Here is a 12,223-nt window from a genome sequence, read left to right as displayed (position 1 = left end):
AGTCAGGGCAGTAATTAGAGGAAGGATAGAGCCAGCGCGAAGTCACCAAGAGACAGAGCGTAAATCACTCTACAATAGGAAGAGTTCTTCGGCGCTTCAGAGCTTCACACTAGAAGGCCAGGACAGGGTCGACCTAGGTCTATAGACGAGAGAGACGATAGATTCATCCATTATCAGGCCCTACGAAACCGCAACATTACGGGAAATGAGGTAAGAAATCTGATAAGACAAGTCCGACATGTTTCGTTTACCTCCAGGACTGTAAGAAGAAGGCTCACTGAAAATAACCTCAGGGCCTGGCACCCGGCTCGTGGACATCTCTTTACCACAACTCAGAAAATGGCCACACGTTAACACGTGAATTGGACAATCAATGATTGGGGACAAGTTCTCTTTAAAGGTGAGGTGAGAGTTGGCCCCAAATCTTCCGATCATTGGTGTTCTCGGGTGGCATTTCCTTGGACGCCCGCACCGAATTGGTTGTTGTGCGAGGAAGATCTCTAACTTCACTGAGGTACTTACAAGACATAATCGATGAACATGAAGTGCACTTGCTAATGCAGGATAATATTGGCCCCATAGAGCACGTTTTGTGGATATCCAATGAAGTTGGAATTGAGTGCTTGGTATGGCCACCTCAAAGTCCAGATTTAAACCCAATCGAACACATTTGGGACCAACTTAATCGACGAGAACGATGGCAAAACCCAAGTCCTGACACCCTAGAAGAGTTGGAACTGGCTGTTCTTGATCAATGGGAAAGAATTCCTCAGGATTTTGTCAGAAATCTTTTCCACTGAATGCAAAAGCGTTTAACGAACGTGATTCGTGCCAGAGGTGGAAATACTCGTTATTAAAAGGGACTAAAAACTTTGTTTGTAACATTTTGTAGAATATTTTGTTTTTTGTTCTTTACTAATTGTAATTAGAATTAGGTAGGAAATAAAAAATAATAATAAAAAATAATTTTTTTTTTAAATGTCTTGAACAACGAAACCTATTTTTGGTATGCAAAGAATGAATAAACCTAAATACATTATAATTTAATGATGGTGCGTTAATTTTGCCCATCAACTTATTTTGACCTGCTTTATCTATATTAAGGATTTTGTCTCTACTCAAATCTAAGTTCCCCTATGCTTATAGGATGTAATCTAGGTATGGAACGGATCTTTATCGTTTCGATGGAAAACATGTTGAGACGTGCGATTTGTTACAACAAAATTTAATTTTAGCGTTCTCTCTAAATGCTCGTTTTTATTGATGTTTCTATCGTTAAATTCTTATTTGAAGAAGAATCTTGATCAATTTGGATTGATACCCTATTAGATTTCTCTGAAGGTCGCCCTCCACTTTCAGATGGCATATTTGATTAGTTGTAATTAAATACAACTTACAAAATAAACCGACTTATTTAAATAAATATTGTTAAAATAAAAGTAAACGGATACTTGAGCAAACGTATCGGTGTTTTGTAGCCGTAACACTAGCTTTGGACGCCTTGGCAGTACGAAGGTCAGTATGTGTGAGACAGTAAACTCTCTCAATGAACTACGAGGCTTTTTAGAAAACAATACTCTCTTTAGTTGATCATACAAGTCAATTTACAATTTTGATCAGGACGACGATCCACAGCGTTTTGTATTTTTTTTAATTGACAAAATCCAAATTGTCTAAGAAGCTTGAGATACTACAGAATGAAAGACTGGGTTTAATGTATGTTGTGTGTCAGACTGAGTGTATAGAGGAGAGGGTTGGGATGAGAGAAAGGGTCTAAACATGAGACACATTTTCAAGCGGAATGAGCAGGTAATCAGCCGTTGTTCCTCCTCTGTATTTTCACTCCCGTCGTCCTACCTCGCCCGACCACATCGTGTTAACATAAGTTGCTATATATAACTTCAACATTTGATTGTGCGACTGGCAAACACAACACGAGTTTGGGCGGACGTCGAATCACTTTCATCCATGCCCCGTTTCTTTGAACCGTAAACCGTAAACTGTCTTTGCCATATTCAGGTTGGCGAAATGCCGAAACTCGTCCGACGGACGAGACAGACCAAAATGATCCGGTAACGACCAAATTACACATTTATATATTGATATAAAAACTTCAGGTGGAGAGTAAGAGATTGATTAATTGATTAAAGTTTTAATGATTAAATATAATTAACACTGTTTTTAAAGGGAAGTTTTGAGTAACACTTAAGATATTTGTAAAACCTATTCTGTTAACGGACTAAATTATGGTAGCTAGATAGATGAAATAAAAAAAATACTTCAAAAAGTAGGATCAGCCCAATTGATTTAACAAACCTTTAAAAAGGAACCGAACAAAAATCAGGAGCTGTTTTATAGAGACAGTGGTAGGGAGAGAAAGAAAGAGCAGGAGAGAGAGTGAAAGAGAGACAGTGGTAGAGAGAGAGAGAGAGAGAGAGAGAGTGAGTGAGAGAGAAAGAGAGAGAGAGCGAGAGAGAGAGAGAGAGAGAGAGAGAGAGTGTGAGAGAGATTTGCTACAAATGGTATCTCACCATTTTAAACTATTCAAATGTATAAACCGAATAAATTCTTGTTATCAGTTAAAATAGAATTAGTAATATATAAACAAAAGCAGTATATTTACGCAGTAACACCGTCTTGAATGTTTAACGTGCAAAAATTCATATTTATTTTTAAAAGGGAAATTTGAATTTTTTCTAAAAGTAAAATTAAGCCCTACATAAAAGTATTGTAGTAAATCCTTTTTGAGAAAAAAGAAGGTCAACGTGTAGTATATCCTGTGCGTAGGGCGTCCATAAAACACGGCATTTCTTTGTATGTTCGTTTTGCCTAATGTACTGGACTTTAGAAAACAACTGAAATGTACTAATAGATGCGACACACGAATACTTCGGACCTTCTGACGGTAACCGAACACAGGTGGGTGTTGGGCGACGTGGAGGCCGTTTTCCAAGACATCGGGAAGAACTATTTTGTCACTCGATAATGACACTAAATCGTGATTATGAAGGAAAATCTGAACCACCTTAGCCGTCGTCTGTTATTAGTCAGCTGAATTTCAAATAAAATTATGCTATTCTATGAAATTCTGATGTCTAAATAAAGCGATTAAAATCTTCCTAGGATCTGTGGTAAGAGTTGGAACTGATAACTCATGCCCTCTGGTGTTTTTTATGACAAATACTATCCTTACAAATGATTTACTTTTTATTTTTGAAAACTCTTGGCAGGATTCCTTCAGGTTTGAACTAATTAAGTGTTGTTTTTTAAACAGAAATATGAAGCATCTCAAGAGAACGGGGATGTACGGGACTTTGTCCGATATGCATCCCGCACTTCCAGTCCGTCCCGGGGAAATACAAAAGGGCCCACGTCAGGACGAGGACATATCTCAGGTCAATGTCTTCAGGAAGGCTCAGTTTAAAATCAAACTCGGTGAGAAAGTCCGACTGGCGAAGTTAAAACTGGCAGTCATATCCTTGGTGAATTCGCCTCAGAACACTCCAGATTGCTCGGACCTGGTCGAAAAAATGTCAACGATAAATATCGGATGCGATACTGATGTGGATTAAATTCCTTATAGTTTTCAAAATTTAAAATTAAAATTTTTATTTTAAATTGTTGCATTCCATTTCTTTACACATTCCCATTAGTATACTGTTTTGTGAAAAGTTAATTACTTAATTGATTAAATATAATTTTAATCTTGTCACAATGACATGACTTATCAATCAGTTTCAGCCGAAGAAGATGCCCAGATGGATATTCGGTGACTATGTTCTATTGATGCTAAAAGATCTGTAGTCTAGTGATCCCTGATTGAAAGTTCTCTCTAGTAACTTTTTTCTTTATTACACAGCTGGTAGGATATTTGTCAAAGGCTAGGGGTTATTATCTGCCTTGTCATTTCCCTCAATATTTTAACTATGCTAATTTTGTGTCCTTTCGTGAAGTTCGTCGACAATCAAGCCAGTAGCGTTAAGCATTTGGTTTTTTGAGTTCTCAACTAGTATTGCTACCTTTGAGTCTGCGTATTTAATACTACAAATACAGAAACATTTTCTCATTTATTTTGCTGTCATCATTTGTAAAAGATATCACAAAGTTCAAAAAATGTTGAGGTCATTTCCTAAGTGTGATTAGAACGTCCCATTTTTCCTTTTCTCTAGATTTTCATTGTGAATTATCTAGTTAACTGGGTTAATGAGCGACCTCTTTTATTTATGTATGTAAAAAGGAGGATTCTAAACAGGATTATTCTTAGCAGGATGCTAAGTTGAACTATTTTCATTCAACAGGTCCATTTTCTTATCCTACATCTTTGGACAAGTCTCTTCTGCAATTCCTATCTTATCTGACAAATTTTTGAAAATGCTTTTTGAGCATTTATTATATCATATTATCATTAGTAAAGTCGATGTGTGAGTTACACAGAAATTTTTCTTATATTATGAAACATTTTCGTGTTGAGCTGGAATACAAATGTCTGGAAAAATTTAAAAACAGCTATTATTGGTGATTTATAGTTTCACTGAATATTGATGATAAAGATAAACCTTTGTTTGAAAAAAATAAGCCCTGAACTTACTTTAGTAGTATAGTCAAACAAATAGCACCTACCCAAGGATGTTCCGTCGGTGATCTGGTAACATTCATAAAGGGAAATTCAAGGACACTGTGTCAAACGACATTCAAAACGCACTAAATATCCTAAATGTAGGAAGATGGTATGAGAAAAAGTGTTTAAATAAAAACCCTAAGAAAATATATATTTACAAAAAGAAGGAAGCTCAATCTAAAAAATCCCAATACAAAGAGTATCTTAACTTTCTCCATAGAAACAAAATACCTAGGGTATAACATTTGACCAAGGCTCAAATGGAAAAACACTTAGGCAACGTTTTGCATAGAAGCCAAAGCTTTACAAAGCATTGGCCACAGGTTATGCAGTAAAAACTGGGGAATAAACTCCAGGATGGCGTACTGATTTATACCACAGCGGTCAGGCACATGGCCAGGTATGGGGCTCTAGCATGGTAGCCAAAATCACTGAACAAGGAGACGCAGACCAAACTATAAAATCTACAAAAACTAGCCTCTCTCAATGTAACAGGGGCAACACATACCTGCTCCATTACAACAATGGAAACTGCACTCGACCTTCCATCTCCTTATATATTTATGTACAGAAGGAGAGAGTGTAACCAGACGCCTGAGATACAAGGAAATAAAGCCAGAACTAAGGAAGAGCACCCGGAAAGAATTAAAATAATGAGAATATCATAACGATATTTGACAAAATGAGAGAAAAACTCAACTTTGACAGACCCTCCCAAGTGGACATAAATAATAGAGACCATTGGAAGAGAGGCAGTCTCAAGTTCAGAAATAGGTTCTGGTATGGTACACAGATGGATGGAAGATGGAACAGGGAGTGTAGGGGTTAAAGGACCGAACTTCACCCTAGCAAAGCCCTTGGACTAATCCCAACAATTTTCCAAGGTGAGATCCATGCAATACAACTCTGTGTACAGGATTTAATAAAGAAAAATATGAAAGGTGCTCAGATTTACATACTCTCAGACAGCCAGGCAGCCATAAAGGCAATAAATGCGTACGCTCTAACTCCAAACTGGACTGGGATGGCTAAATTTCCTAAGGCTCAAGGAAAACACAACAAGATTACCTTAATGGGTTCTGAGGCATGAAGGTCTAGAAGGGAATGAACAGGCTGACCAATTAGGAGGAACGAAAAACATCGGCACATGTCCTTTGTGAATGTGAAGCATTAGACTGGTTACGGCAAAAAAGTGCACTTTCACTTTTACAGGGGTTCGTTAGATCTACATTGGTCACAGTAGAAGAAAGGATTTTTATAATTCCTAATCAACCCTCCAAACTAATAAAAAAAGTTTTATTTATTTTAAATAAACGATTCCACTCAGTGATTCACAAGCTGCAAAAGACGCTGGTGATCGTTCACCAGCCAAAAAAGGCCAAAACCTCCTATTATGAACACAACAGCTGGGAAAATGATGAAAAATTGCAAAATTTGTTTTGCAATAAAAAATTGATAAATTTAATTGCAGAATTAGAAGTATTCATAGGGAAACTAGAATCTATGTTTTATTCTGTTTCAAAATTGTCCAGATCTGGTGACGTTGTGGTAAGGGATTCGTTATCTATCGGTTTGTTGAAATTGAAATTGCTAGAATGGAAATATCAACAGAGTGAGCTTTCCACGAAATATTTACAAACAAAATACGTAAAAACACCCAATAATCACACCGGTCGCCGATCAGTTGACGTCAATTTAGAAGAGTTAACAAACACAAACAAAGCTGAGATTAACAAATATGTAACATGCTATTTGAACTGTTGTATATATTATATATCATATACCCAATTTTTTTTAATAGACAAAAGAGGGAAGTATAAAGAAAATACTTTCACTCATTAGTAGTCAATTAAATCAAGTCAATAAATTGTCCACTGATATTAAATTAACATAATTAATTCCAATAAAGTTAATTATATTTGAAAGAGTAGATCAGCTCCTCTCCCGTTGGACCCCGATCAAATCTAGACATTTTGGCAGCAGGAAGAAGACGTAAATTAGAATCTGTGAAAATATTTTTGAACAAACAAATTTTTTCTACTAAAAATGTCTCATAAAGAAAAAACTAAATCAATTCTTTTTACAAAATTCGGATAAGAATTATTTTAGTCTTCAAACCAGAAACATTATATGAAATAATACTTAAGTTTTGCAATGTACAAACACTTTTAGAGACTGCAACTTGGGGCCGGCTGACTGGTGTGTATCAGACTTAAAGAAAAAGCTAACTGTTTTGATTTGGAGCAGGTATTTTGCAAAAAAAGAAAAAAAATCCTAGTTCATTAATTCATTTAGTTTGATGATCCCGTCGTAACTTCCGTATTCCAGGTCTTCCTTTTCATTCCATTTGAATTTGTTGTTCATTAATTTGAGACGTCTGCATCAACTACCGCTTTGACATTTTTGTTCACCCGAAGGATCTCAGAAGCAGCTTAGACCTGTTCTTCCTCATGCTGATGGGAAGGTCGTTTGTACAAGGAATCCTGCGTTGTTGAGTTTTCTGGTTGCCCGTCAGATCGTCTGCTCCGAGGAAAAAGAGACTAGTAAAGTTGAAGAATTATCTTTTTACAGTTTTTTGTTCAGTGGAAAGACATGCAAACTTATCTCGTACTATAATACCCTTGGATATTAAATTTTTGGAGCGGTATTTGAAGTCCAAATTTTCCAAGCAACTTGTCTCGTTGCCGTCTCCTTTATCTTTAACATTTCCTTTTTTAAGGTTTACTTTTCATCACGAAGAATCCTGTTATCTTTTCTCAAAACAAAGGAAATCCTTTCTCAAAATCCGTTTTAGAGTTATTCGCGATTTTTGGGAAAAAAACTTGTTTTTTACATGCACATGGAAAAAACAAAGCGTTGCTGTTTCATACATTTCCGGCTAGGTTATTTCGAACTTCTCCAGGAGAATGTTTCATAGCTGTTGTTTGCAATAATTCGGTCTTTCCTCACTGGTTTTCTCAATACAGTACACCCCCAGTATCAGTGCTGACCCACCATTGAATATGGCTCATTAAGAAAAAAATTCACGAGCTGCTTCATCGGCGGCAAATCGTTTGTTTAAAAATGTGATAGATGTAGGTGTACCACAAGGAAGCATCTTAGGACCCATTCTTTGCACAACATATACCACAGACATATCTATCCTCCCTGTAACGATTCTACCTATGCGGATGACAAAGCCATCCTTTGTCTCATAAAGATCTCAAAAAGATCAGAAAACTACAAAACTTGAGGATTGGTATACAGGGTGGAAGATGACAATAAAAAGACAAAAATGTGAACATGTAACTTTCACCTCACAGTCGCGTTTGAACAGTGATCGAGGAAGGATCAAGACGTTACCTTTTGTTTTTGTTCCACTCGCAATTACTTCAATACGGATTTCAGAGAGTAAAATTGCATGAAATTTTATTTTATTTATTTTTCATTGTTTCTTCTGATTAGATTATTGCATGAATATGTAAATTATATATATGTATTAAATTATTTATTATTTATTGTCACTTATTTATTTTGTTAGGATAAGATTGTTGCTTCTCCTTTTTTACTGTCCAGTTTAACGAGATATTACCTCAAATATATTAGTCCTTAATTCAATATGTCCGAATTAAGTGGGGGGAATGACCCACCTGATATTACCAAAAAAGAATTGAGTTACAATTCGAAAACCGACGTTGACATGGTGGACTCTAAGGTAAATAATTTAAAGAGGCCAGCTAACAGCTAACAAACATTAATGGTCCTTCATTTGGCCCGTATACTACATATCAGGGCCTTCCGCAGGGAGGGATTTTGAGTCCTGTATTGTTTCTAATTTATGTACATGATCTCGCTAATACAATCTCCCCAAGCATTAAAGTTATACAATACGACGACATATGTCTTTATACGACTCGTCGATCGATTGAAGACGGGATTTGGCACTGGATGAGGAAATGGTCGCTTTTGCTAAATGGGCTATAAAGAATAATTTGTCAATATCAGCCTCTAAATCGTGTGTATGCCCCTTTACTAGAGGAAGGACGAATCCTTTGGGAGATTCGGTGTCCTAGGTGGTTTAAATTTTTCCGTCTGTACGTCAGGTAAATTTCTAGGACTCACTATTGACCGAAAATTATTATGGAAAAACCATATCGATATTAATAAAAGGGGAAAAGTATTTCAATTTACTGAGGTGTTTTTCAGCAACAAGACGGGGGCAGACCCCAATATATCTTTGATGTTCTTTACGGCGTGTATGCGGAGCACGTTGGATTTTGGTTCTATCTTTTATGGTAGTGCGAGTAACGTTCACATCAATAAATTAAAGGTGTTTAGAAACAAGTGTCTACGGAGATGTTTGGGCTGTTTGTCTGACACCCCAATAAAATTTTTGGACATAGAAAGTTGTGAATCTCCTCTTGAAATTCGGATCGGAAAGCTGGCAGCAAACTTTGTAGTAAAATTGATGGCAACAAATAGCACATTGTACAACAAAATAGCATTCCTAAATATAAGTGTCTTGACTAAAACATTCTGGGTAAAGAAAAAACTCCCCCCCCCTTAATACAGGCGTACCTAGAGACTGCTAAACTTAACTTTTCCCTGTAAAAAAATAACATCTGGCCAAGTTTTGTATTGGAATATGAAGGTTCACTACACCAAATTGTTCGTTGCATTACTTAGGGATTATTCCGAAATTCCTCTGGTGGCGGTGAATTCGGTCTTCCTCAGTGACATCTATGCTATATGTCCTTCAAACCCCTATTTTATTTTTACTGATGGTTCAAAGACTAGAGACGGTGTGGGATGTGCCTGGTTTGACCCACAGAAAAACAAAAACGCTATGATAAGGCTTCCTCCAGGGTTTAGCATATATTCAGCTGAACTTTATGCAATTTTTAAAGCAGTAGAATATGTAGGCGCTAATGAAGTCAATGGTGAGACCATAATAATTTTGTCAGATTCAATGAGTGCGTTCCAAAGCTTAGGGAACCTTAACTTAAAATCTGATATAAATCATTTAGTAATATGGCTAGCCCAAAAAGTATTATTAAAGTATTAAGTTAAACAAACGAAAAACATTGACATCCGCTTTCTTTGGGTTCGGGGCCATTCAGGCATAGAGGGTAATTCAGTGGTTGATAGTCTAACGAAACGAGCCATCAATGAAGGGACAGAGGCATTGACTCCTATACCCCTACAGGATGCAAGGAGTAAAATTAGATCCCAAATGATAGAAAAATGGCGTATATATAACACTGACACTCCCACGGGGGCTTTCTTTACTTCCATTAATCCCAATATAAACGAGAAACCCTGGTTTCACAACGTCAAATGGTCAAAGAAGGATTGTACTATTATGATTAGGTTAAGATCAAATCATGGGATCTATGGAGTATATTTAGAAAGGATCAAACAACGCAACAACGTGAAAAATGTAAGGTAACTGAGGATCTTGAACACATCATTATGATTTGTAAAAGATATTACAAGGAAAGGAGTTTGCTGTTCGATAGCTTGTATTTAATGAAAGAATTAGATAAACCGTTCACATGCAGATCGTTGTTACAAATGAAAGAAGAAAAGGTTTACATGTATATAGTGAATTTTGTGCATCAATGCAATCTACTTATATGACAAGATCGTTAAACGGCCTTCACTAAAAATGTAAAATTTAGAGAGATATTGGGAGGGAGTGTTGGGTGAGGTCTATGGGGAGGCGGTTGCTGCGGACGGGCGGAGGGTGGAGGAGGGATGTTCAATTTTACATTTTTTAATTTCAAATTTCTCAAACCAATCTACGTACTGTTATTCCCGTTTTTCGCACGTTCAAATTGAGCGCCATTAAAAAACCAGCTTCTCATCGGAACGTCGCGTTGGCGGGGGTATCGGCGCACTTCATGTGTTCACTTTAGCAATTCATGTCGGGAGACGTGGTTGTAGAAATCCTTCAACCTGATGATGAGCTAAGGGCTCGAAATCCGGATCGTTAAAAACAGCTTACTGTGAGTAGGAACTATCTTTAAAAAAAAAAAAAAAAAAGATTGAACACCGCACTCACTCCATCATTCATCATTTCTATTGAAAGCACTTTTCAAAGTTTTTTGTATTTCCCCAAAACTCAATAGTTCAAGAGCTAGTAGAGAGTAGTTTTATGACAAAAACCGTAGATAATTGTATTTTTTCCAAAAAATAAAATAAAATCTCGAACATCCGCGAAAGGGTTGATAATCGGACCACACCTCTACGAACGCATTTGCATTTGAGGTGTACCTATCGAACTCTGTCGTACGAGTAGTGAAAAGATCATTCTGATGATTAATTGCTGAGGAAAATTATCACTCTAATTATTAAGTGATGAATTTTGTACTTTGCAAATCGATACGGCTAATTAAAACCAATGAGATAATTTGAAAGGCCGACTTATCGAAAAGAAACATCTTAAACAGTTAGACGCGTAATGTACACTGGGCGCTGCGATTCATCATATTTGAATATGGATTATAAGACAATTTATGGAAATTTCCCTCGGAACTTTTTTTCCGTGCTGGCTTATTCTTTGAAGAAACCCTGAGGGGGCGGATGAGGAGAGTGAGGAAGAGGTCATCAATCAATCACCCCTCTGCACTCCATCGAGAGGATAATTATTATTGGCAAAGAATTTCCTTAACTCGGCTCCTTCGTTTTTTTCTTGACTATCACATTTACGTCATTCATATTATTTACGTCTGGTCAAATCATTTATTTTTCTTTCCTCGGTTCCTAGGTCAAAAATAAACTGCGAGATCAAGTGGGGTTTGAGACGTGATGGTCATGTCGTCGTTTCAGGTCATTTCGGTCTGCCTATTTTGACTGTTTTGGCCTCTCAGGTGCGTTTCACCTTATCGTCATCCTCAATTTTGGGCCTGTTTAAATTTTCCGTTGGCCCTTGTGATTTTCGGTTCTTTTCCATCTCCTTTCTTCGAGAGAAGGCCTTGGGCAAGTAGAGGTGAGACTAGACGGATCCAAAGTTGTTTTTTCCTTCCCATTTGGAATCGTAAGGATTTCTCCCCCTTGCACTTAAACTTTCGTCTAATTATTTTTTTTAAACAAATAATGGATTGGCGATTTACTTTTCAAACTCTAGCATGGTATGGTGTAAATATCTTGGTGCTGAACGGTGATTCTAATCTCATCACAGGTTGTAATTTTGTCGATGCATAAAGATAACGTGAATGTAATTCAATACCTTCTGTGATCTCATCGAAACTTGGACTTTCTTCTACAATTAACATTTCCATTGTGATTTCGGTAAAATTTTATATCCGGCTCAAAAATTGAACGTTTTCTTTCGATACGAGAGGTTTTTCTCGTTGACTTCCTGAGGAGCACTGGACCTAGGATTATCCATCCCCTTTTTATATACTTTTTTGACGTCCAATACCTCAAAGAAAATATTGAACTTTTTTTTTTAGTAAAAAAACGTCAATTTTACAAGGTTTAACAAAAACAATAAACGAAGAGGGCCGCAAAGATTAGTATTGGGAGTCTGATATCTCTTTTTGTTCTCAGTTATGCGACATTTTTCAGAAACCTTACGAGCTGAGGAAGAGGTTTTCCTTTAGCAGTGTTATCAAAATATCT

At 36.8% G+C, this 12,223-nt stretch overlaps 1 protein-coding gene across 2 annotated transcripts; it reads left to right on the top strand.

Annotated features, from left to right (window-relative positions):
• The first annotated feature begins 1,532 nt into the window (after positions 1–1,532).
• On the top strand, positions 1,533–3,618 carry LOC106668871. 2 transcript variants are annotated; one of them, XM_014398022.2, is made up of 2 exons: positions 1,533–1,809; positions 3,275–3,618. In XM_014398022.2, the coding sequence occupies exons 1-2, from the start codon at positions 1,802–1,804 to the stop codon at positions 3,570–3,572; spliced, it is 306 nt and encodes a 101-aa protein (XP_014253508.1). In that variant the 5' UTR covers positions 1,533–1,801; the 3' UTR covers positions 3,573–3,618. The 2 variants fall into 2 exon arrangements, with proteins under 2 accessions (XP_014253508.1, XP_024081898.1); XM_024226130.1 differs by lacking the exon at positions 1,533–1,809 and adding an exon at positions 1,818–2,072.
• The last annotated feature ends 8,605 nt before the right edge of the window (positions 3,619–12,223 follow it).

The sequence above is a fragment of the Cimex lectularius genome, unplaced genomic scaffold (assembly GCF_000648675.2).
Source record: "Cimex lectularius strain Harlan isolate CLEC.00 unplaced genomic scaffold, Clec_2.1 scaffold66, whole genome shotgun sequence".
Taxonomy (NCBI): Eukaryota; Metazoa; Arthropoda; class Insecta; order Hemiptera; family Cimicidae; genus Cimex; species Cimex lectularius.
The sequence above is the reverse complement of the archived record's forward strand: the minus strand, read 5'-3'. Positions and strand labels throughout refer to the sequence as shown.

What these genes read in the sequence shown, in the direction of transcription:
- LOC106668871 (XM_024226130.1), top strand. Translation starts at nt 2,029, where the DNA reads ATGCCGAAACTCGTCCGACGGACGAGACAGACCAAAATGATCCG. An exon ending in AGACAGACCAAAATGATCCG is followed by an intron (nt 2,073 to 3,274) that starts GTAACGACCAAA and finishes TTTTTTAAACAG; the next exon opens with AAATATGAAGCATCTCAAGA.